At 40.5% G+C, this 23,813-nt stretch overlaps 1 protein-coding gene across 1 annotated transcript; it reads right to left on the bottom strand.

Moving 5' to 3' along the window:
* Positions 1 to 801: 801 nt before the first annotated feature.
* On the bottom strand, positions 802 to 20,629 carry pex13 (peroxisomal biogenesis factor 13). The gene is made up of 4 exons (XM_057848503.1): positions 20,347 to 20,629; positions 13,159 to 13,853; positions 1,207 to 1,329; positions 802 to 1,115 (listed from the first exon to the last, which is right to left on the bottom strand). Exons 1-4 carry the CDS (start codon positions 20,418 to 20,420, stop codon positions 805 to 807), a joined length of 1,203 nt encoding a protein of 400 aa, XP_057704486.1. The 5' UTR covers positions 20,421 to 20,629; the 3' UTR covers positions 802 to 804.
* Between the last annotated feature and the right edge of the window lie 3,184 nt (positions 20,630 to 23,813).

Below are 23,813 nucleotides of genomic sequence, written 5' to 3'. Positions count from 1 at the left end.
CGATGTCCACGCAATGTTGTAGAGGCGTGTCAGCCATGACAGCCCTACAACATCCAGAGCCTTTAGGAACTCCGGGCGGATCTCATCTAACCCCGGGGCCTTGCCACCGAGGAGCTTACCAACCGCCTCAGTGACTTGAACCCCAGAGATCGAAGAGCCCACCTCAGAGTCCCCAGACTCTGCTTCCTCAAAGGTAGGCGTGTCGGTGGAATTGAGGAGGGCTTCGAAGTATTCTCCCCACCGACTCACGACGTCCCGTGTTGAGGTCAGCAGTACACCATCTTCACTATACACAGTGTTAATGGTGCACTGCTTTCCTCTCCTCAGACGCCGGATGGTGGACCAGAATTTCCTCGAAGCCGTCCGGAAGTCGTTTTCCATGGCCTCGCCGAACTCCTCCCATGTCCGAGTTTTTGCCTCGGCGACCGCCGAAGCCGCAGTCCGCTTGGCCAGCCGGTACCTGTCAGCTGCCTCCGGAGTCCCACAGGCCAAAAAGGCCCGCTAGGCCTCCTTCTTCAGCTTGACGGCATCCCTTACCGCAAGTGTCCACCAGCGGGTTCAGGGATTGCCGCCACGACAGATGGATGGAAATCTTTTCTAGCGATTGACTTCATTTTTATATAAATTTTCATCTGATGCAGGGCCAAGTTCACGGAGATGGACGCCCAAGCCAGTTAGCAGTGAATGAGTTAATATTTCCACAAATTACCATGAACTGTTAATCAGTTAACCTTAGCAAGTGAACAGTGAATTTCTACCAGAAAAACAGACATGCATACTTATATAATTAAGCTAGCGGAAGCTTCATAGGTCAGTTTTCTCCGGGATGTTGACAACAGTGTTGGAGCTGGAATTTGAAGGTCCCACATTAGTGGAAGTTGGTGTTTCATTGTACGCAGCCTCCAGCGACGCTTCAGATGAAAGACTCCCGTTTGTGGTGAGGGTAGTCCGAGAGGCCTGTGAGCTCTCTTGCTGCACCTGAGCCAGCCTCTCCAACTCCGCCTGTTTGCGGCCTCTCCTCTTGCCGAGGACCTTGACGTAATTGGCCGGGATGAGACCTGTCGTCTGACCGTCCAGGCTGGCCAGTAACCAGCCGCGCACACGGGGCTGTTGCTCTGAATGTGACATGAGCAAAGATTTTGTTTCATTTAAATGCAATATTTCCGATATTAAAAAATACAAGCGGAAACCCTCAGTTCGGCTGACCTTTCGGTGCGAGGTTGAGCATGTCGCCAGCCTGGAAAGAAATCTCCTCATCGGATGAAGCTGAAAATCCATACTCTGCTTTCGCCACAACATGGTCGTCCTCCCCATTAGCCCAGTTAGTCCCTATGAGAAAACACAGTCATACTTGATAAGGCCTTGAGTAAAACGAAAGAAGCAGTGTGTACTTCAGTCCCTGACAAAAGTCTTGTCACTTATCCATTCTGTAGAAACAGTTGCTAACAACCTGACTTTTAATTATTTAATTGGTTTCAGAAATGGCTCATATGAAAGCTAAGACCCTACAAAATGATGTTGAATGTACAAAAATAATATTTGTTTCACTGAAAAAAGATTTATCATTTAATGAAGACATAAAGGTCAAATTTGGCAAGACAAAAGTTTTGTTACCTACTGAAGGGGAAACGATATCGTCATCGCACACACCATATAACTGTTTGCATTAGTCTAACACATATATAGTCTAACACATACATATGGTACAGGTTTTCGTAGGCACCGTCTAACTGTTTGCATTAGGCTAACACACGTAATATAATTAATCAGGAAATGTGTATCATTTTCATATTTGCGGTAGGACTACACTACTAATATAAAATAAATAGCACACCATAGTTTAATGAGAAGAAATAGAGATACACAATGCCGTCTTATCATGAGTGACGCACATACTCGGGGAATCTGCTCTCAGCAAACTCCAAGGACAAAGCGTTTTGTCCTGGAACAAGCACCACCAGCCCGGACAGCGAAGTGGATAGCGGGCGTCCCAAATCCGCGCACGAACCTAAACCGCCCAGGGCCGGCCACAGCGGGGGCGGCCCCAAAGCAACGCCCAGAAACGCCTTCGACAAGACCCGCGTCAGCAAAGACGTTAAAAAGACTGAACACTGATAACAATTGGTCGCTCCTCGGAAACATTTCCTATGTAACCGTTGTGACACGACCCTGGATCCAGCCTCTGTACCTCCGTCGTCTGTTTTTGCCTTGTTCTTTAGACCTCTGTGAATCATTAAATTGTCAACCTGTTTTCCGGTGAGCCTTCTTTAGACTTTTTGGAGCTTGGAGTCAGAACAAAGGGTTAACACAGGAACGCGCGGAGTTTGGCTTCCTCCTGGCCTGGCTCCGCTCGGAGGGGTCGGGTGGCGGAGCACATTTCCGTTCTGTTGCCGGCCTCCCCGTGCGCTTCTGGGCCGGGAGGTCCAAATTCCTTCAGTTGGCGACCCGACGTGATGGTTTGACGACGTGATAGGCCCAGACGACGGAGGGGATGGACGAACGGCTGCGGAAGAGTCAACTGGAGCCCTTTTAGGTGCACCGCTAAAAGCCGAAAAGGTAAAAAGACGTTTTGTCATAATTTAAGGCGGGTGAAAGTTGACTTGAAGCGACCTTCGACCATTTTGTGTTTTGTCTAACTGTGATTTGTGCATTCTGTTGAAGGAATAAGGGGAGAACAAGTGTAGTGTAACATTAGTCTTCATTAGTCTTAGCACTAGAGGGGTAGATTCAGAAAGAGTGCAACATATATGCCATGCGTCGCGTAGTTTAGGCTGGGCGAAAGATTTTTAAAAAAAAAAAAAAAAAAAAAAAAAAGAAAAAACAGGACAAGCTTAGGTTATTAGGAAGCGGTGTCCCCGGAGCCTTATTAAATTGCGAGAAACCTAACAACACAAAAGAGGTTGTGAGCCGCTGCCTGCGCGACCCTCTCCATTCCCCCTCTGGGGAATGGAGAGGGTCAGGCTGGTTGGCTCCTAGACAACAGGTTGTTGTTTCCCGATTTGATGGGTGGGACATACGTAATATATACATGCGCATGTATGCATATACATACAAAGATATGTGTATGGGATAGATATGTGCATGTATATTTGAGTATAGAGTAGATGCGACGACCCACTTTCTAAGTTAGATGAGGGGTCTGTACGCGCAATATGTGTATGCATTTATATGTATATTTAGAGGTATACATATAAATTTGGATAGACATATACTTGTCCTGAAGGTTGTGGTGGTTTGGCTGGCGGGCAGCGTCAGGCCGGGCCAAAGCCACCGGGACTGGAACGTAGCGGTTCCACACCTCAGGGCTGACGAGTCTGAGGTTTGAGAGCTGGGTTGTGGAGGCCCTAGGAAGTGGTCCCCCCTTAAAAAAGAATAAAGGTATTAAGGCCGCTGTTGGAGTGACGCCCAACAGCAAAGGGGGCCTCGCTGCTTGCGGTAAGCAGAACAATGGACATGGCCATGAACACATTCGCCCAGCGGAGATAGGTCAGGGACCCGTGACAAACATGGCTATATGAATGCGCTAAGGAGGGCTGTGAGGGTACAGGGAAGAAATTAGACGAGTTGTTCACGGAAATCGAAACTCAGTTGTTGGACTGCCACTGTTGTTGTTTAAATGTTAAGTTGCTATGGTGTCGTGTAGTCTCCTGTTAAAGTAAGTGGACGTTTTGTTTTGCTTAGTGTTGTTCGAAATGAAGCCGAAAAAATAGGAAGCGCCCCTGTTAACGTTCTGGGAGACAGCCGTTGGCATGGCGCCTGGAGTTGGGCTATCTGATTAGAAAAGAACACTGTGTTCAAAATAAGGAGGGCGGGCCGTCGGTGGCCCCTATTTGCAACATGGGGTCCTCGACGGCATCCGCTGGGTTTTTTTGCCAAAATTGATTATAAGGGGAGGCTAGAATTGAAGCTGGGAATTTTCCAGTCCTTGTTTAACATTTTAAGATAAAATTGAGAGCCAAAAAGGGACAACATGTAAAAAATTCTAAAAAATCAGTAGATCTGATTAGAAAAGGAACACAGTGTTCAAAATGAGGTGCGCGGGCCGATGGGCGGGAGGCCCCTCTTGCTCTTGTTCAGGCCAAGCAGAGCAAGGAGGGCTGAAGGCCCTGGATGTTTGGTAAAGTTATAGATTTTTTAAAAAAAAAAAAAAAAAAAAAGCTTTTTCTAACAAGAAGATTTTTACTCACAAAAGAATGTAGATAAAACAAAAGAATATTAAAGTGATGCGTTCAACCACGAACTTACAATTATTAGAATAACAAACATGCAAAACCGAACCAGCAAAGAACACCTTAAAATTAGTAACGGGGAATTGATATCATGGCTCGCTTCTAGTATAACGAATAGTTTGAAATGTAATTTTTAGGGGATTCAAGCATGATGAATATGGGGAAAGTGTCACTTTTGGATCACATGTTGATAGAATTGGCTGTCGTGAATTCAGCTGGGATCCAAAGAACAACAGGATAACTTTATTGATTTTAGTTTTGATATAAGAAGACAATTAAAATTGAACTAATTTTTGCTGTTATGAAAATAGAGTAGGAAATAAGTGGCCAACTTTGTCGAGACAGGCCATGACCAAAGTTAATTGACAAATTATCAAATAGGGGGCCACAATAAAACATGTAACAATGCAATATAAGAATTGTAAATATTTGAGCTAATTGACATTCATAACACCCCTTAGAGTAACTAGAACATCTTTGAAAAAAAAAAAAAAAAAAAAAAAAAAGAAGCAAATGGTTCTTTCATAACACTTATCACGATTCCAAATTTACATCGGAGATAACGTTCCCAGAATGAGATAAATAGTAAGTCTTATTAGTTTTTATTTTTATCTTAACTTGGATATTTTCTTTTCATTGTTGACACTTGAAGGAAATAATTTCATTTAGTATATTTTCTTTTCCTTTTGCACTTTTGTAAAACTGATTTTGGAGTTATTTTGTAGTTCCGTTTAATTTGGAGTCTATAGAAGCTAATTTAAGTTTGAGATGCCTTGCCTAAAGGGTTAAAGTTTAGGAAAGAGCAAAGTTTTAAAGTGGGTCATCTCAAGCTCAAGTCTCTGGTTGTTTTGGTAAAACAATAGATAAGACAGTCCTTCCCTAGCCACTATTGACTCCCGGAAGAATGCGGAGGGAGAATCTCCTATATGTGTTAATTTTGATATACGGGACAATGTAAAAGTGGATTTAGGTTTTTAAAAAAAGACTTGAAAATGCCAGATTTCACTAAAATATAATCTTTTGGGTCACCTGCGGATAGAATTGGGCTATCCTTGCAAAAAAGAAATCAAGAAATGAATAAAATAAAATAAAAAAGGGGAATAAGACATTTTCACCAATTTCATGATCTGGAATGAAAAGACAAGACCAATGTAGGTAAATTTTGTGCTTTGAAATTATAGGGGAAATTAGCAACCAATTTTTTTTTTTTAAGAGAAAGACCACAGTAGGAATCGAATTAACAAACTACATAAGAGGGGAGGAATTAAATTTGAGAACGTAAACAAACACGGGCATCGTGCCAAATGCAATTTATTATGCTGGGGAAGTTGCTTATGTTAAAAGTTAAGAATAATACTCGAACGATACAACGATAATGAGACAGAATCTAGAGATGAGTTAATTTAATTTCAGAATACCTTTCCAAGTCTACTGCCTATAAATACAATTTCCCCAGTATAAGACAATTTTTATGTTTTCATTTTGGATTTTTGTTCTTGATCTTTTGATGAATTACTCTCATGTGATATTTTTCCATTCCTTTGGACACCTTTATGGAACAGATTTTTATTTTTAAGGACTTGAATAATATTAAAAAAAAAAAAAAAAAAAAAAGGAGGAGTGGAGAAAGTGTTGTTTAGTTCCATGTCTGTGCTAACTGTATTTTTCATATTTTTTTAGAATTTTTTCTAAAAATTCTATTCATCTATTCTTTTCCATTTTTTATAAAAAGTCAAACTGGTTGACTTGCATTTATTCTATTGATCCTATTCACTGGTTTGTTATTTTGCAATTATTTTCGGGGGACCTAATTGTTTCACAAAAGGGGAGAAAGATACATATTTTGAATGACATAAGGAACAAAGGAAAAGGCATCACTTTCCAAGACATAAATATTTTAATTATTGCTGAGTGGCTTTGTTTGGGATCTGAATTGGACATGAGGGGTTTGTAAACTGGAAATAATAAGACATATAAATGTTTTTGTGTTGATTGTTGCAATGGTAACCATTGAACAGTTTAAACGTGTAGTAGACAACCACACACCGTAGAAATGAATGTACAACGCCCATCCTTTGACAAAATGATTCCTTGTGACTAGGGTTGTTGACGATCAATATTATTAAGCTTATTGGAAAAAAAAAAAAAAAAAAAAAAAAAGGGAGTTAGAATCTCAAATGATGGCATTTAGACCACCATAGGGGATAGTTTTTGATTTGGTCTAGATAATTGGGGTATCACACAAGCTGATGTAACTTGGGAATGATAACATGTACCGGGTATTCATAATGCACTTTGAGTAGTAGCTATGAGTGATATAGCCATGCTTACAATTGCAATTGTGGGCATGGCTAGAGGGGGTTAAGTGGGCCAAGATAACACCAACATTATTACTGAAAGTTAATATGGATGCGGACAATTGTAAATTTTTATTGACTTGTACAGTCTGTTCAACTCTAAACATACAGTTCTTAGGCCCAACAAACAGTAAATTATTATAAACATAATACTATTCATAATCCCACTTAGCTTTAATAGCACGACACATTTTAGGAGCACGCAGAGGCCATTAAAACGATCTAAAGTTTTCCCTGACCACATTGTTTCCCAAAAGATTTCAAGGTTTAAGGATAATAATCTGCCACATCACATGTTGGAGTTTTGAGACTGGTGCGGTTGGGACGTTTCAGGCGGTAAGGTTACAAATAGGCCCAGTTAAGATAAGTAAGTATGACAAATCGGCTATTCTTAAGTTTATCCTTATTTCTATTTATCGATCCCCTGAAACACCAGATGTGTATGTTGACAGGATGGGAGGACATTCGCCCTGAACGCTAGCGGGGCTGGAACTGGGTATAACAAGCGGAGCCATCGCACCGGCACACGGACCACCGGTTGCGCGGGTGGGAGAAGGGATCGCCAATGGTTGGAGGATCAAAGGTTTGATTCCAGACCCCACCTATTCCCTCAGGGCTGTGACTGCGGTATCGCACGAGCCGTGAGCGGGTGGTTGTGTGAGAACAGGTGCTCACAAAATAATGGTTCATCGCCAAGGGACAGCCGTCACGACTGTCCGCACGGTTTTATACTCACCCCAGCTGACGATGCTGCGTTTTGTCGAGGTGAATGTTTTCCGGCCTTTTTGAGTTTGAGAGAGTATTTAAATGTTAGAGAGATTACCGTGCCTCAGACGTCTCGACAAGCATTAGGAAAAAACTAAAACATGTGAGTACGTGACATATTTTAAGTACACCACATAGTCCCAGATGTATTTGATTAAGATTCTTTACTTTTATTATTTTATTTTCACTTTCTAATGATTAACTTTCCTGTAGGTACCGCATTATATTTTAGACACCTTAAGCTCATTGTTTGTGTTCTACACAAAGGCAAAGTCGTTCTATGCTTTAATTAGGGAGTGTTTTAAAATATGTTGGAGGCTCTGTATTCTTTTGAGTTGAACAGATTACAGCTACACTAGGATCCACTAGGGTGGGGGGCAACCATGACGGATCCGGACTGGGAGAAAATAAACAAATTCCCATACGACCCATGTCCTAGGAAGCGACAATTGATTATGGAAATAAATAGGTTTAGCGTCATGGTCCCTGTTGCTATAGTGCTCTCGTTTATTTGTTCTTTGTAATATTATTTTTCGCTAAAAGGTTTGGATTTTCTTTCCTTTTTCCCTTTTATTGATTTCACATGCGGATGTTGCTGTTAGAAATGTGATGTGGAAAGGTGCCCCTGACGTTGTTGGTAAGTGGTGGGAATACACATTGTTTATGTAGTGGGGTTTATTTTTTCCGTCACATTTTTTCGATCTTTTGCAGTCACATTTGGGTTTTGTAATTCCTCGACACATGTCATATCACTGGATTGTTTTACATCTCCACAATCACCATAGATTCATTTTCGTTCTTGGGATTTTTGTTCAAAGACTACTATTTTTTGTTAGGTTCTAAATCATAGTACTCGGTAGATTTGTGCCATTTTTAAGTCCCAGTTTTATTCTTTAGCCTTTAGCCATATTTGCCATTTGGGGTGGAGAATATAACTTTTATTATTTTTATATACTTTTGATTAGGATATTTATTCATTCTTTGGTCAATGGGGCGGAATAAAGTTTTTCTTTAATTGGGGTGGAATAAAGTTTGCCTACAGGCGTCTGTGTCCATCATTTTCAACAACTGGTAAGGGGTGAAGACGTTTATTTCGAGTTTCGAGTTCATGGTGTCCAAGTTTTTCTGTATTGCAACATTCCGCTTTTGTACAGTACCGCTTTTTCACCATTCTCTAGTCAATGGGGGAATGTTTTTGCTGTGTTATGTTTTTAGATGTAGTAGTTTGTCAGTGCTGTTCTTTTTCTTCATTTAAAAGCTGTTCTGAGATGTTTGACACACTGTTGCATTCCTTTTTCTTCAGGGCTGCGCACAGTTCCCTCTTACTACAGGTGGTGGTTGACCCTAACGTTACGGAAGTGAAAAGAGGGGCACTTAAATTTTAATTTACTGGACCAAAATTTAACTCAGTACGGTTCTCACTTTTCCTGATTTAAAGGTTGTTATTCAATGGACCAAATTTAGCTTAGTGTGTCTCTCATTTTTCTTAACTAAAGATTAACTTTATTTTTATTTTAATTTAATTTAATTTAACTGAATGTATATCTCATTTTTCCTAGCGACAGGAATAACTTGATGGGTAGCCCGTCTATTTGATCATGAAAAATCGGTCTCAATGCACCTGTACAAAGAGGGCACTGTGAGCTGATGCCTATAGCCACGGGACCGAAGACAACCAAGGATTAACCCTTTGAGGCGGTATCATATTGTTTTAAAGAGTACTTAACAGGAGTCCTGAGGGGGACAAATTTCGAACATCCCTGTTAAAACTGTTCATCAATTGCTACATTTCTTCCACCACTTGACAAAGCTAAGTTCTAAGGCCACATCCATGTTTTTTCGATCCCCTGTCGGGGCTCGAGAGGGGGAATGAAGGGGAAACGATATCGTCATCGCACACACCATATAACTGTTTGCATTAGTCTAACACATATATAGTCTAACACATACATATGGTACAGGTTTTCGTAGGCACCGTCTAACTGTTTGCATTAGGCTAACACACGTAATATAATTAATCAGGAAATGTGTATCATTTTCATATTTGCGGTAGGACTACACTACTAATATAAAATAAATAGCACACCATAGTTTAATGAGAAGAAATAGAGATACACAATGCCGTCTTATCATGAGTGACGCACATACTCGGGGAATCTGCTCTCAGCAAACTCCAAGGACAAAGCGTTTTGTCCTGGAACAAGCACCACCAGCCCGGACAGCGAAGTGGATAGCGGGCGTCCCAAATCCGCGCACGAACCTAAACCGCCCAGGGCCGGCCACAGCGGGGGCGGCCCCAAAGCAACGCCCAGAAACGCCTTCGACAAGACCCGCGTCAGCAAAGACGTTAAAAAGACTGAACACTGATAACAATTGGTCGCTCCTCGGAAACATTTCCTATGTAACCGTTGTGACACGACCCTGGATCCAGCCTCTGTACCTCCGTCGTCTGTTTTTGCCTTGTTCTTTAGACCTCTGTGAATCATTAAATTGTCAACCTGTTTTCCGGTGAGCCTTCTTTAGACTTTTTGGAGCTTGGAGTCAGAACAAAGGGTTAACACAGGAACGCGCGGAGTTTGGCTTCCTCCTGGCCTGGCTCCGCTCGGAGGGGTCGGGTGGCGGAGCACATTTCCGTTCTGTTGCCGGCCTCCCCGTGCGCTTCTGGGCCGGGAGGTCCAAATTCCTTCACTACAGAAAGTAGTGTGAAAATTGAACAAAAAATGTACTTCAAATACAAAAATATGTTACATAACATAAGCGAATTAAGTAGTGGTGCTGTGAGATCCAAATTTAATATTTTGCATGACTTCCATGGGCTTGAAGGACTGAATCTATGCGGTTCGGCAAGGATTCATACAATTTATTAAGTCATCAAGAACATCAAAGAAAGCACTATTGCATGCCTCCCAGAGTTCACCAACATTCTTGGGTTTCGTCTTCCATCCTGTTCATGTCTGGTGACTGGGCTGGCCAGTCCTGGAGGACCTTGATCTTCTTTGCCTTGAGGAACTTTGAGGTAGAGATTGAAGTATGCGATGGAGCACCATCCTGCTGCAGAATTTGTCCCTTTTTATGGTTAGGAATGTAAGAGGCAGCTGTGATTTGTTGATATCTCAGACTATTTATGTTGCCTTCCACCCTGCAGATCTCTCGCACACCCCCATACTGGATGTAACCCCAGACCATGATTTTGCCACCACCAAACTTCAACCAACTTATTTTGTGGCAAAAGGTGGATTTTTCAGATGAATCTTCCATTGAATTACACCACAGTCACCGCAAATATTGCAGGAGACCTACTGGAGCCCGCATGGATCCGAGATTCACTCAGAAAACAGTGAGTGAAACCAATTGAATTCTGAATTCTGAAACCAATTTAATAATTAAAAGTCAGGTTATTAGCAATTGTTTCTACAAAATGGATAAGCGACAGGACTTTTGTCAGGGACTGTATACTACTCATTACCTAAATGGAAGTTAAGAATACTCAAAAAAAAAATCCATTAAAAAAAGTGTCTGTTAACTCAATGGCTGACATTGATGGCGCTAGATGTAATTTTCATATTGACTAGGACCCTCCCAGTCAAAATTAATTGGACATCTACCTCTGTTAATGGCCCTCAAACATAAGCATTCAAAGTAGAGGTGAAACGATTACCGTATTTTTCAGACTATAAGTCGCAGTTTTTTTCATAGTTTGGCTAGGGGTGCGACTTATACTCTGGAGCGACTTGTGGGTGAAATTATTAACACATTATTATATAATTTCACATGTTAGTTTCACACTAAACCGCAAGAGGGCGCTCAAGGACTGTGTTCCAACATTGACGGTACTTTATAAAAACAAATAAAAAGAACTCAGAAAGGCTGAACATAATGGCACTAAAAAGAAACTCATATACTGCTGATAACAAGCTGCAACTAGTGAAATATGCATTTGAAAAGCAGCATCGAGCAGCAGAAAGAAAGGTTGGAGTTAGCGAGAAACTTTTAAGGGATTGGCGAAATTAGGTTACTCTTACTGAAATAAAAAAAAAAACGACTATTCAGACAGTATCTTAGTTGCCTTCCACCCTGCAGATCTCTCACACACCCCCATACTGGATGTAACCCCAGACCATGATTTTGGTAATGATGTAACCACCAAACTTCACTGTTTTCTGAGTGAATCTTGGATCCATGCGGGCTTCAGTAGGTCTCCTGCAATATTTTTGGCGACTGTGGTGTAATTCAATGGAAGATTCATCTGAAAAATCCACCTTTTGCCACTTTTCCAGCGTTCATCCTTTTGACAGGCTGTGGGTCTTGGCAAATGCCACACGGTTTTTTTAATTGTCTGCACCCTGAGAGATAAATAGTCTGAAATATCAACAAATCTCAGCTGCCTTTTACATTCCTAACCATAAAAAGGAACAAATTCTGCAGCAGGATGGTGATCCATCGCATACTTCAATCTCTTCCTCAATGTTCCTCAAGGCAAAGAAGATCAAGATCCTCCAGGACTGGCCAGCCCAGTCACCAGACGTGAACATCATTGAGCATGTCTGGGGTAGGATGAAAGAGGAAGCATGGAAGACGAAACCCAAGAATGTTGATGAACTCTGGAAGGCACGCAAGACTGCTTTCTTTGATGTTCCTGATGACTTCTTCAATAAATTGTATGAATCCTTGCCGAAGCCCATGGAAGTCATACAAAATATTAAATTTGGATCTCACAGCACCACTACTTAATCCGCTTATGTTATGTAACATATTTTTGTATTTGAAGTACATTTTTTGTTCAATTTTCACACTACTTTCTGTAGGCGACAAAACTTTTGTCTTGCCAAATTTGACCTTTATGTCTTCATTAAATGATAAATCTTTTTTCAGTGAAACAAATGTACATTCAGCATCATTTGGGAGGGTCTTAGCTTTCATATGAGCCATTTCTGAAACCAATTGAATAATTTAAAGTCAGGTTATTAGCAATTGTTTCTACAAAATGGATAAGTGACAAGACTTGTCAGGGACTGTGCATCTAAAATAAAGACATTGATTGTCTAAAAATGATTGAAACTTAGGTGGAATGTCGTTTTCTTCATGTACATTTATAATTGCTCTTTACCAAAACAAATTAATTAATTAAAAAGAAAAAACGGAAAAAAAAAAAACGATTTGTCCAATTACTAGAATAATTGATGGAATTTTTCGTTGAATACATGATCAATAAAATATTCTAATTCAAAGCCAGTCCTACGGGTTTAAATGAATTTGAAGTGCATTGTTGTGGCAGGCGATGAGTTAAGACACTCATTTGTTTACAAGAATGTGGCTATTATATAGTGTTGCTGTATTAAAGTTGAACATTCTCAAGTTTTTGATAGATTGTCTATAACAGTGCAAACAATAAAGTGTATTTTTCTATTTAGAAATAGTTATTCTCTTTTAATAGCTGTATCGTAGAATATCGTTCCAGACCAATGTATCGATAAGTGTTGTATCGCCACATTGTTAAGTAATTGTTATCGTAATCGTATTCCAAGTAGCAGTTTGCTTTTCTCTTGACTGTAACCCATTTTAACACGATTACAATAGGTTTTCATACTATTAGAAAAAAAAAAAATCCACTACTGTAACTTTGGCATGGTGGTAGACAACTGCAGGTTGGTAGCGTGAAGAAACTGTGCCTTGGTTGATGTATGCATGTTACTAATACAGTCTTACCAGTGAAATGTACCCTTGAGCTTGATATCAAGAATATTGCATAAATGCTAAAATGGTATTTCATATAGCAGTTAGAGAATTTTATTGTTCTGAAATCTCACCTCCGTCTTCTGAGCCAGTGGCAGAGCTCAGTAATTTCCAAATAAGGTAGGGTCCACCCAGGACGACAGCGAAAAACAAAATGATTGGCCAGGATTTAACAGCTTGATCGTCCGTTCCTCTCGTCGAACTCGTCGCCAGCGCGTCGCTTGCACTATCTGCCCATAAATCCTCAATCTCAGCGCCGGATCCCCGCCGTCCAAGCAGTCTCTGTAACCGTCGATAGAGGTATCTCAAAGTGCGTACCAACGCGAACGCTGACAAGACCCTGGTGAGATGCGCTCGTAAGCGTGTCAGGTGGTTGGCCACGTCCAGCACGGCGCGGAAGCTGTTGTAGACGGCTGAAAAGGTGGCATCAAGCATCATGCTGACGGAGGAGAAGGCTTGGACGATGCTTTCGATGGACTGGAAAGCGCCACGGCTGCTTTCCTCCGCCTGCTGCACGAAGCGACTCGGCGCGGTGTCCTCCGTGTGCGAGAAGCGATTGTAACCTCCGAGGCCATAACCACCGCCGTAAGGGCTGTAGGGGCTGTAGCCCCCGTAGATTGAGGTCCCATAGGGACTGTAAGACGAGGTGAAGGAGCTGTAAGCTGGACGGTAGGACTGTTGCATAGGACGTGGAGGGAGTGGAGGGGCAACTCTGGTCAGGACTGGCGGGCCAACAGAGGGGCCTACAGTAGGTGCAAAGTCTGTAGACCTGTTTGTGATAACAACAGATTTATAGGAAATGTGGGTGAAATTCATAAAGTACTAAAAAATTCATTTTTCAGGTATCTGTATTTGAACAAGGAATTTCCTTTAGGGCTGCAGCTATCGAATATTTTAGTAGTCTATTAATCTATCAACTAGTTAGTTCGAATAATCAGGTAATAGGATTAGAAACATTTCAAAATTGCGCTTTAGAAAGAGCATTAAATGCGAATACAAAATAAAATTGCCGAGTGTTTCTTCGAACTAGTAAATTAAAATGGTATCAAAAAATAGATGAGGATCTAAGTACAACAGGAGAACAATTGGCTAACTTGCATAGCAAAAGTCCGCTAGCTTAAATTCAATGAAACATTTTTTTTTTCACCACAGTGCTCTTAACAAATCGTTCAAAAACATATTCCCACAAAAAACAGCTAACTATACCTACAAAGTATATTACAAATGCATAAAAAAAACATTAGCTCAAAGAAAAACTTGCCTTATGTTGGTCTTAACAGGGAGCAGCTGGATTCAGCCATGTTAAATGAGTTAAGTCATATTGACTGTTGCCAATAAAGGGCAGTATATCCACCCAAATCAATAAAGCTAAATGCAAACCCTTTCAAAACAAACCATTACAATGCCTAGGCTTGTCACGATAACAAATTTTGGTGGGCGATAAAATTCTCTCATAAATTATAATTACAGGCTTAACAACGCCACTGTAATTAAACAAATACTCGAAGCAGCAAAATTTTAATTTCGAAGATTTTATTTATTTTTTAAAATCAAATTACTCGAGTTAATCGTTTAATCGTTGCAGCATTACTTTGTTTTACCCATTTCATTCACAAATTATGATTTTATTTCTTTTTCCATTACAGGGCACAGAAATTAGACGTCCAATCCTTTTAGACTGGGAAGGGCGAATGAACGTCACAGCTAGACATGTGCCGATTACCGGTTTCAAGGTATACCGTGATATCAAAACGTCACGGTTTCAAAACTGAAAAAAAAAATTCTGTCATACCGTCCCTAAGGTACAGTGGGGAGTAGAGCTGGGAATCTTTGGGCACCTAACGATTCGATTACGATTACGATTCAAAGGCTCCGATTCGATTATAAAACGATTATTGATGCACCCCCATCCTTTTTTTTTTCTCTTTTTTATTTTTTTTTTATTTTATTTTTTTATGTTTTGTACATTAGTTCCAAAATTGTTCAAAAATACTCTCAGGCTAAACCACACTACTATTTCAGTATCAAGTTAACATATAGCAGTAAACAAATATACAAAAATAACATTAAATAAAAAACTCCAGTCCCCATTCTGTATCAGCAGCTTTAAACTACATTCAATTAATTTAATGTTGTGAATCAACCGTTAAATTTGTTAAAATTGCTCCCGTTATTCCATAATTTCCCTTTTGTCTACTTTCGACATGTGAAAGTTTTAAAACTATTTTAAAGATAGATTCAAGTCAATATTTTACCGATTTAGGAGTATTTTAGATAAAAAGTTAATTAGGTTTGCTTGGAAGGTTCGCTACAACAGCCTTGCAGGGAAGTGTACTGCTTTAAGATGGCGGCCGTTTATAACGCCCGCATCTAGCTTTTTGTAGATGTGCTGCTAACACTACCAAATCTATTTTGCATCTAGTCCTATATAAATGATATCCACCGTAACACTATATGGATGTACTTGTAGCAGCTTTTCGGCAGCAGTCAGGTATGTTGTTGTGTTTTTTTATCTCGTTGCATGAGTTGAGCTAGAGCCGTGAGTTGAGCATTGGCATTACCCGAGGGGCCGGGTAATGGGAAGCATGATGTTTAGCTACTCTCGCGCCGTTCCGTCCCGAAGACCGCGCGGCGCATTGAGTGTTGTGTATTTCCGCTTTACTTCGCATATTTCAATAATCGGAATTTGGATGTTTGTGAATCGTTCTCGAATCTTCCACGGCCGAATCGCGAATAATCTAAGAATCGGAAATTTTGCACACCTCTAGTGGGGAGAACAAGTATTTGATACACTGCCAATGGGAAAACCCAAATACTTGTTCTCCTTGTTCTCTCTAATACACTGTATTAGGTATATGTTATCTCCCCAAAATGCAGGGAGAAAATCCTTGCTTGCAGCTCCAAGGCTCAACCCTCCCCCACCAGTTGTTGCTCAGTGTCAGCGAGTCAGCTGTGCTACACGATGGCTGGAGGAGGTGAAACTCCAGAACTTTTTTCCCCCCATCGAAGAAACGAAATCGCTGGTATGGGAATACTTTGGCTACAGAAAAATTACATATGGCCGTGGCTTAGAGGAGGAGGGCCAACCGACATGTAAAACATGTTTGCGGAGGGTGACTGCCGAGGAGGCAATACCTCCAATATGATTTCGCATTTATACAAAATTAAAGGTTAGTAAACACTAGAGGTGGGAATCTTTGGGCACCTTATGATTCGATTACAATTCAAGGGCTACGATTCGATTATAAATTGATTATTCCATAATTTCCCTTTTGTCTATTTTACAAGTGAAAGATTTAACTGTTTTAAAGATAGATTCAAGTCAAGATTTTGCCAATTTAGGAATATTTTACATAAAAAGTTAATTAGGTTCGCTTGGAAAGTTCGCTACAACAGCCTTCCAGGGAAGTCTACTGCTTTAAGATGGCGGCTGTTTACTAACGCCGGCAAGTCCATCATTCCGCTTCTAGTTTTCTATACATGTGCTACTAATGCCGCCGAGTCTCTCATTTCGCATCTAGTTTATTATACATGCGATATCTACCGTAGCATTATGTGGGCGTGGTCTGTAGCGGATTTTGGCAGCAGTCATGTATTATTGTTTTTTTATCTAGCGGCATGAGTTGAGCCAGAGCCGTGAGTTGAGCATTGTCACTACCCGGGTAATGAAAAGCATGATGTTTACTCTCGGTCCGTTCCTCATTGCATCCCGAAGACCGCGCTGACTGTGTTTTAGTTTCGGTTTACTTGACATATTTCAGTAATCGGAATTTGGATGTTTGTGAATCATTCTCAAATCTTCCACGGCCGAATCGTGAATAATCGAAGAATCGGAAATTTTGCACACCTCTTGTAAAAACTGTCATGAATGTTTCCCACCAGCTAGATTTAACTCCAGCATGTTTAGTGTGTCTAGTGGTGGTAAAACATGTTTTTTTTTTCTCTTTGGCAAATGTCTGTGTTGAAAAAGTGTGTGTTAAATGTAAACATGATACGAGTCATACACACATGCTTTGTATGGAAAATAATTCAATTATTTTTGTTCTGATGGTAATAATGTTGAGCTGTGGCTGGGGGTTTAGGCTCCCCTAAAGGACGGCATTTATTTTAATTTTACTTATAATATTTCTGTTAAAAAAACAACAACTTTAACTTAACATCACACTTATGTCTTATGTTCCAATTTGCTCATACGTTTCGAAAAATAAAAATCCTGTTCAATGGTAGGAGTGGGAACCTCTTGGTACCTCACGATACGGTACGATTTGTGATACAAAGCTCACGATAACGATGGCCTGACGATATGGCGTTACAATGGTTATCGATACATACAGTGCTGCTCGAAAGTTTGTGAACCCCACAGCGATGGTCAGATTTTTTGTAAAAAAAACTAAAATAACCTTATTAAATGTTAAGTTATACCCAAATCCACAATACTGACATTCCAAATAATGGACTGAAACAAAAGAAATAGTTATATTGTCATTCTTTATTTAACAAAAGTGGTTGATTTAAGAAAAACTCAGATATCATGTGTGCAAAAGTATGTGAACCCCTTCAGTTAATAGGATATTGCGCCTCCTTTTGCAGAGATTACCTCAACCAAACGGTTTCTGTAGTGACTAATCAGCCTCTCACATCTACTTTGGGGGATTTTTGCCCATTCTTCCTTGCAGAACGCAGTCAGTTGAGAGAGGTTTGATGGGCGTCTGGCATGAACTGCTCGCTTCAGGTCCCGCCACAGCATTTCAATGGGATTTAGGTCAGGACTTTGACTGGGCCAGTCCAGAACACGAATCTTCTTCTTTTTCAGCCATTCCTTGGTTGTATTGCTGGAATGCTTTGGATCATTATCATGTTGCATGATCCACCTTCTGCCAAGCTTTAACTTCAAAACAGATGGCGTCAGGTTATGTTCTAGGATTTGACAATATTCCTCAGAATTCATGATTCCCTGGACTATGTGGAGTTGTCCAGGTCCTGAGGATGAAAAGCAAGCCCAGATCTTGACATTCCCACCTCCATGCTTCACTGTTGGGAGAAGGTTCTTTTGGTGGTATGCAGTGTTGACTTTTCGCCAGACATGGCGGTTTTGGTTGTGACCAAACAGTTCAATTTTGCACCTACATCAGTTGATGAAAACTCTTTTTAATTTAGTCTCGACAACACAACTGTTAAAAAAACAAAAAAAAACTACTGAATTGATTGATTAGGAAATCAGGTTGAAATAATAGAAACTTCCAAAATGTTGAGGGGGTTCACAAACTTTTGAGCAGCACTGTAGGTCAGGAAATCATTCTAGAATATTCTACAAACTAACAAACAGAAAAACAAGCTTCTGCTGTGAATTGGAATGAGTTTATCACTTGTAGACGTTCAATTCGTTTGAACTGGGAGGGTGGCAGCGAATGAACGAATCATTCGCTGCCAACCCTCCCACTTCAAACGGATTGAACGTCTATGGCCGGTAGTGGCAGCCAATGCCAGGCAATGAGGTAATTTTGGGTCATTTAAGGTCATTTTCCTGTTGATTTTCAGTTACCTGTTGATTTTGGGGTATTTTATGGGTCTCTTCCTGTTTATTTGGAGTTACAGAACAGGAAGTGACCTGGGAATCACCCAAATGAATAGGCAGTGACTCAAACTCAACAGAAAATGACCTGTATATGCTCTAAAATTAACAGCAAGTGATCTGTAAATGCCCTGAAAATCGGACAGAATGACTATGAATGCTCTGGTTTCGAATGAACGAACGTTCCCAGTCTAAATGGATTGTGCGTCGAGCACCGTAATGCTGCCTTAGAGTTAACTGAAACACTATTATGCTGGATGATTTTGGTAGCAACTTGTTGGTTCCATTTTATTTTTTATTTTTAGACACTGACACTAGTGCTGCAACGATTAATCGATTAACTCGAGTATAAAAAAAAAAGAAAAGATTCAATTTTAAATTAAATTTTGCTGCTTCGAGTATTCGTTTAATCAAAGTGGGGTTGCACTGGTCTATTTTGAAAGTGTTTGAATTTAGGTTGATTGATTTGGGTGGATACACTGCCCTCTGGTCTGCCTCATTTCACATGGCTGAATCCAGCTGCTCTCCGTTAAGAGAGGATCTGACGTCTATCGCCGTCATTGGTAGCATGATGTTTGAGTTATGCTCCATCTCTTCTTTGGATTTCAGTGGTGCTTGGCCATGATTTGGCACAACATAGTCCAGTACTATACAACAAGTCCGATACTCTAAATTAAGACTTGTCAGTAAGCTTTTGTTTGAGGTGTTTTTTGTTTTGTTTTTTGTTTTAATGCATTCGTAATTTAGTTTAGAAGTACATTTAGCCGTTCTTTGTGGTAATATGTGTCTGAACCACTTGTTAACAGCATTGTAAAAAAAAATTAAAAAAAATAAAAGTTGGCATTTTATAGCATTTAAGCTAGCGGATGTTTGCTATGTAAGTTAGCCAATTGTTCTTTTGTTGTACATAGATCCTCATTTATTTATTTTGTTATACCGTTTGAAGCTCAGCTCAGGTATTTTAATTTTTCATGTTCCTTATCCGATTACTCGATTATTCAAACTAACTAGTTCATCGATTAATCGACTACTAAAATAATCGATAGATGCAGCCCTAATTGACACCTTTTTAAAACGATATCTCTATTCCTGGCGGGCGCATATCGATAACCTTCCTTTGGGATAAGTACCACGATATATCACCATTTCGATATTTTATCACACCCCTAATAAAAATACAATTGCCCTAAAAAAATGGGTTAAAGGTCACAAATGTCCACTGTCCCTGTCTTACTTTTCCCAACATCTCCTCCTTATTCCAAAAGTGCGCTGTCTAATGTGGGGAAAAGAAAAGAACACGTAGTGTTTCCTGTTTTTGACATTAGCTAATTTAGCATGTGTCTTAAAAATGCTAAATAAAACACAGTGGCGTGGAATGCAGTATTGATTAATGAGTAATAGCTTCATTTCACAAACAGGCATTGGAGGCCACAGTGTTAGCCCAAGCTAGAGTTAGCTAAGCAACACGACAATCGTTTCCTTTAAACTCGTCAGGATGGCGAAAACAGTGTAAAAGTATTTTGAATGCTCATATAATTATGACAACCACAGCGCTTTAACTGACTTCTCGCTTTGGAAGTACACTCACCGAACACGTACTTAGCATTTGTAGTTAGCAAAACATGTTGACATAACAATATTACGATCAAACTAGTTATTACAATGGTAAACGGCCTATTTTTTTGTTTACCTGTAATTTATAGGTGCACCAATAGTCCCGGGAATCCGCCGTTCCCACGGTTTTGGAGGCGGTTGCGAATCCATTGCACCAAAAATGTTTCGACAGTATCAAATAATGTGAAGCGATTTAGACCTAATGCTCTCGAACGCCTCTTGTGATGCCTTCCATTGCTTTTCGTAAATTTCACAATCTCATTTTTGACCGCGTTTTGCATGGGATCATATTAATCCTTTGAATCAATGGCTTACAAATGCCAAAATAAATAACAATTGACTATAATGTCAATTTGTGGCATTTAAGCGGTAAAATGTATCACCAAACATGAATTGCACTGTGACGTTTTCGTCAGCAGAGAGCGCTATTGTAAAAGAAACTAGCCAATGCCCTCATCATACAGACAATGATGAAAGGACAGTGGCGGATACTTAATAATTACGTAGATTCTCATCCAATCTGTTGAAAAGTGTCTGGAGTAGATTAAAGTAACACTAGGTAACTTTTCAACCTTTATAAAATATTTTCATGATATGTCGACTGACAAATAGTTGAATGACAGTCGTTTAGATTTTCAGGGGGTAAGTATTGCTTTCACCGGCACTAATTTGAGGATGGTGGCAAGAACCCTGCCACACAAAAAAACTGCAAATTTGCTGACCTCTTTACGGAATGCGTCACTTCCCCCTTTAATTATAAAGACGGAAGTCGATGCGAACGCTTTCGCGCGAATTCTGCAAAGATGGCAGAGCAACAAAAGTGACAAAAAGTTTTGTCTGAGGAGGGAAAAGAAGGAGGCTACCGGGGATAAAAGGATACTCAAGAATAAACATTGGCCCGGCTTTCACTCGTTGGCATGACGCCCCCCCTCAACCACAGTCGTCAGCTCTGACGAGTTCGGGTGGGGTTAGCCACACTAAGCTACACGGTTGCTAACCGTCATATGCATATGCTATGCCAAGGCAAGGCAAGGCAAATTTATTTATATAGCACACATATGAAGATCATAAAAATCACATGAAATGAGTAGAACGTAAAAACAAAGATAATCGAAACAGGAAATAAAATTATACATAAAAATCGCATTTAATCACGAATAGAATAGAAAAAAAAATACTACTACTACTACAACTACTAATAGTAATTGAAATCAGCAATGGAGATAAGGCACAAGAGGAATAGAAAGCAAGTTTTTCCATGTCTTGTTGAGTCAATTAAAATCTGTAGTGAAAGTTGAAGAAAATGATCCATGACAAGGTTCCAAACGGCAAAGCTGATCTGGCTGCAGCAATTTGAGATATTTGGAGAAATATAGATGAAGAAAGCATTAAATCTATGCCTCAGATACTGAAAGCTGTTACAGTATAAAATCCAAAGGTGTTCCAACTAGGTCTGATTTGTGTAGTGTTTTCATCATTCCATATTTTTTTCCAAGGAACTGAGTGGTTACGTGCAACTAGGCACATTCATGTACATGAGCTTGGCGGTGCCAGGAATAGCGGTCAAGTTGCATAGTGTTGGATGTCAACCTATCAATATTTACAGTTGATTTTCATAATACTGGGTTCCCCACTTTACATTACCGGAATTGCGTACACCACACCCTATCTAATCACGTTTGTTTTCGACTTAGCCTACACCACTCCACCCGGAGTCGAGGCCAGCTACAGCGCCAGCAGTTAGCCAGGTGGACCACCAACAGCCGGAGCAACAGGCCAGTACCCTTATCGGAAATCCGGGTTTGGGCTGCACAATTTGTAAGGCCGTGGGAACTTTGGGGCCAGAGAAGACGGGGGTGATGAAACTCACAAAAGAATTGGTTTGTGTTTTTTATTGTGATCTCTGATTTTATTGTATTTTTTCATGTTTTACAAGTTAGACCTGTTGAGAAACTAATTGCTGACTGTGTACTCTAAGTCCCACCTGTGGATATTTTGGCAATTGTGCAGAGTATAGCCTAAATAATTGTAAATTGTTGTCATAGCATTTATACCATGGATAGTATCTGAAATTGAGGCTTGTAAGTCCCACAGCATGGCAAGTGGGATTTGCGTGTTGTTTTCAGCACCATTTTCTGCTTATGTTCCAGGACCTGTGCCCGTCTTGTCATCCCTGCGCTGTCATATATACTTTGCGTTAAGCGCCTTATGATTTACAAATTAAGCACTGGTTAAAAGTAAAAATAATAATTGAGTGATTCCATATTTTGTCTCCTCTGCTTGTCTGAAAAAGTAACTCTTACTGACTACCACCATTGTTTTCTCTTGATTTTCGTGTGTGTTTTCTAAAGCCAAAAAGTTGCCAAGTTGCCAAGGTTTTGTTTTAATTCTACAGTGAGGAGAACAAGTATTTGATACACTGCCGATTTTGCTGGTTTTCCCACTTTCAAAGCATGTAGAGGTCTAATTTGTATCATAAGTTCTCTTCAACTGTGAGGGACGGAATGTAATACAAAAAAACAGAAAATCACGTTGTATGTTTTTTAAATAATAAATTTGCATTTAATTGCATGAAATAAGTATTTGATACATCACAAAATAAGATTTAATATTTGGTACAGATACCTATTACAGATACCAAACGTTTCCTGTAGTCCTTGACAAGGTTTGCACACACTGCAGCAGGGATTTTGGCCCACTCCTCCATGCAGATCTTCTCCAAAGCCTTCAGGTTTCGGGGCTGCTGCCGGGCAACACGGACTTTCAGCTCCCTCTATAGATTTTCTATCGGGTTCAGATCTGGTGACTGGCTAGGCCACTCCAGGACCTTAAGAAGCTTCTTATGGAGCCACTCTTTAGTTGCCTTGGCTGTGTGCTTTGGGTCATTGTCATGCTGGAAGACCCAGCCACGACCCATCTTCAGGGCTCTCACTGAAGGAAGGAGGTTGTCAGCCAAGATCTGGCGATACATAGCCCCATCCATCCTCCCCTCAATACGGTGCATTCGTCCTGTACCCTTGGCAGAGAAGCAGCCCCAAAAAAATGATGCTTCCTCCTCCATGTTTCACGGTTGGGATGGTGTTCTTGGGGTTGTACTCATCCTTCTTTGTCCTCCAAACACGACGAGCCGAGTTTAGACCAAAAAGTTCAATTTGGTCTCATCCGACCACATGACCTTCTCCCATTGCTCCTCTGGATCATCCAGATGGTCGATGGCAAACTTCAGACGTGTCTGGACATGCACTGGCTTCAGCAGCGGGACCTTGCATGCGCTGTAGGATTTTAATCCATGACGGCGTAATGGTTTTCTTCGGGACTGTGGTTCCAGCTCTCTTCAGGTCATTGACCAGGTCCTGCCGTGTAGTTCTGGGCTGATCCCTCACCTTCCTCATGATCAGTGATGCCTCACGAGGTAAGATCTTGCATGGAGCCCCAGAACGAGGCAGATTGACCGTCAACTTGAACTTCTTCCATTTTCTAATAATCGCTCCAACAGTTGTTACCTTCTCACCAAGCTGCTTGCTTATTTTGCTGTAGCCCATC

This window comes from Corythoichthys intestinalis, chromosome 10 (genome assembly GCF_030265065.1).
Source record: "Corythoichthys intestinalis isolate RoL2023-P3 chromosome 10, ASM3026506v1, whole genome shotgun sequence".
NCBI classification, from domain to species: domain Eukaryota; kingdom Metazoa; phylum Chordata; class Actinopteri; order Syngnathiformes; family Syngnathidae; genus Corythoichthys; species Corythoichthys intestinalis.
The sequence above is the reverse complement of the archived record's forward strand: the minus strand, read 5'-3'. Positions and strand labels throughout refer to the sequence as shown.

Bases quoted from the DNA above. Each gene is read 5' to 3' on its own strand.
- pex13 (XM_057848503.1), bottom strand. From the start codon at position 20,420: ATGGATTCGCAACCGCCTCCAAAACCGTGGGAACGGCGGATTCCCGGG. The intron at 1,330-13,158 runs GTGAGATTTCAG...GTTTTCTCATAG, and splicing joins CACTGGCTCAGAAGACGGAG to GGACTAACTGGGCTAATGGG. The intron at 1,116-1,206 runs GTCAGCCGAACT...TGTCACATTCAG, and splicing joins GCTCAACCTCGCACCGAAAG to AGCAACAGCCCCGTGTGCGC.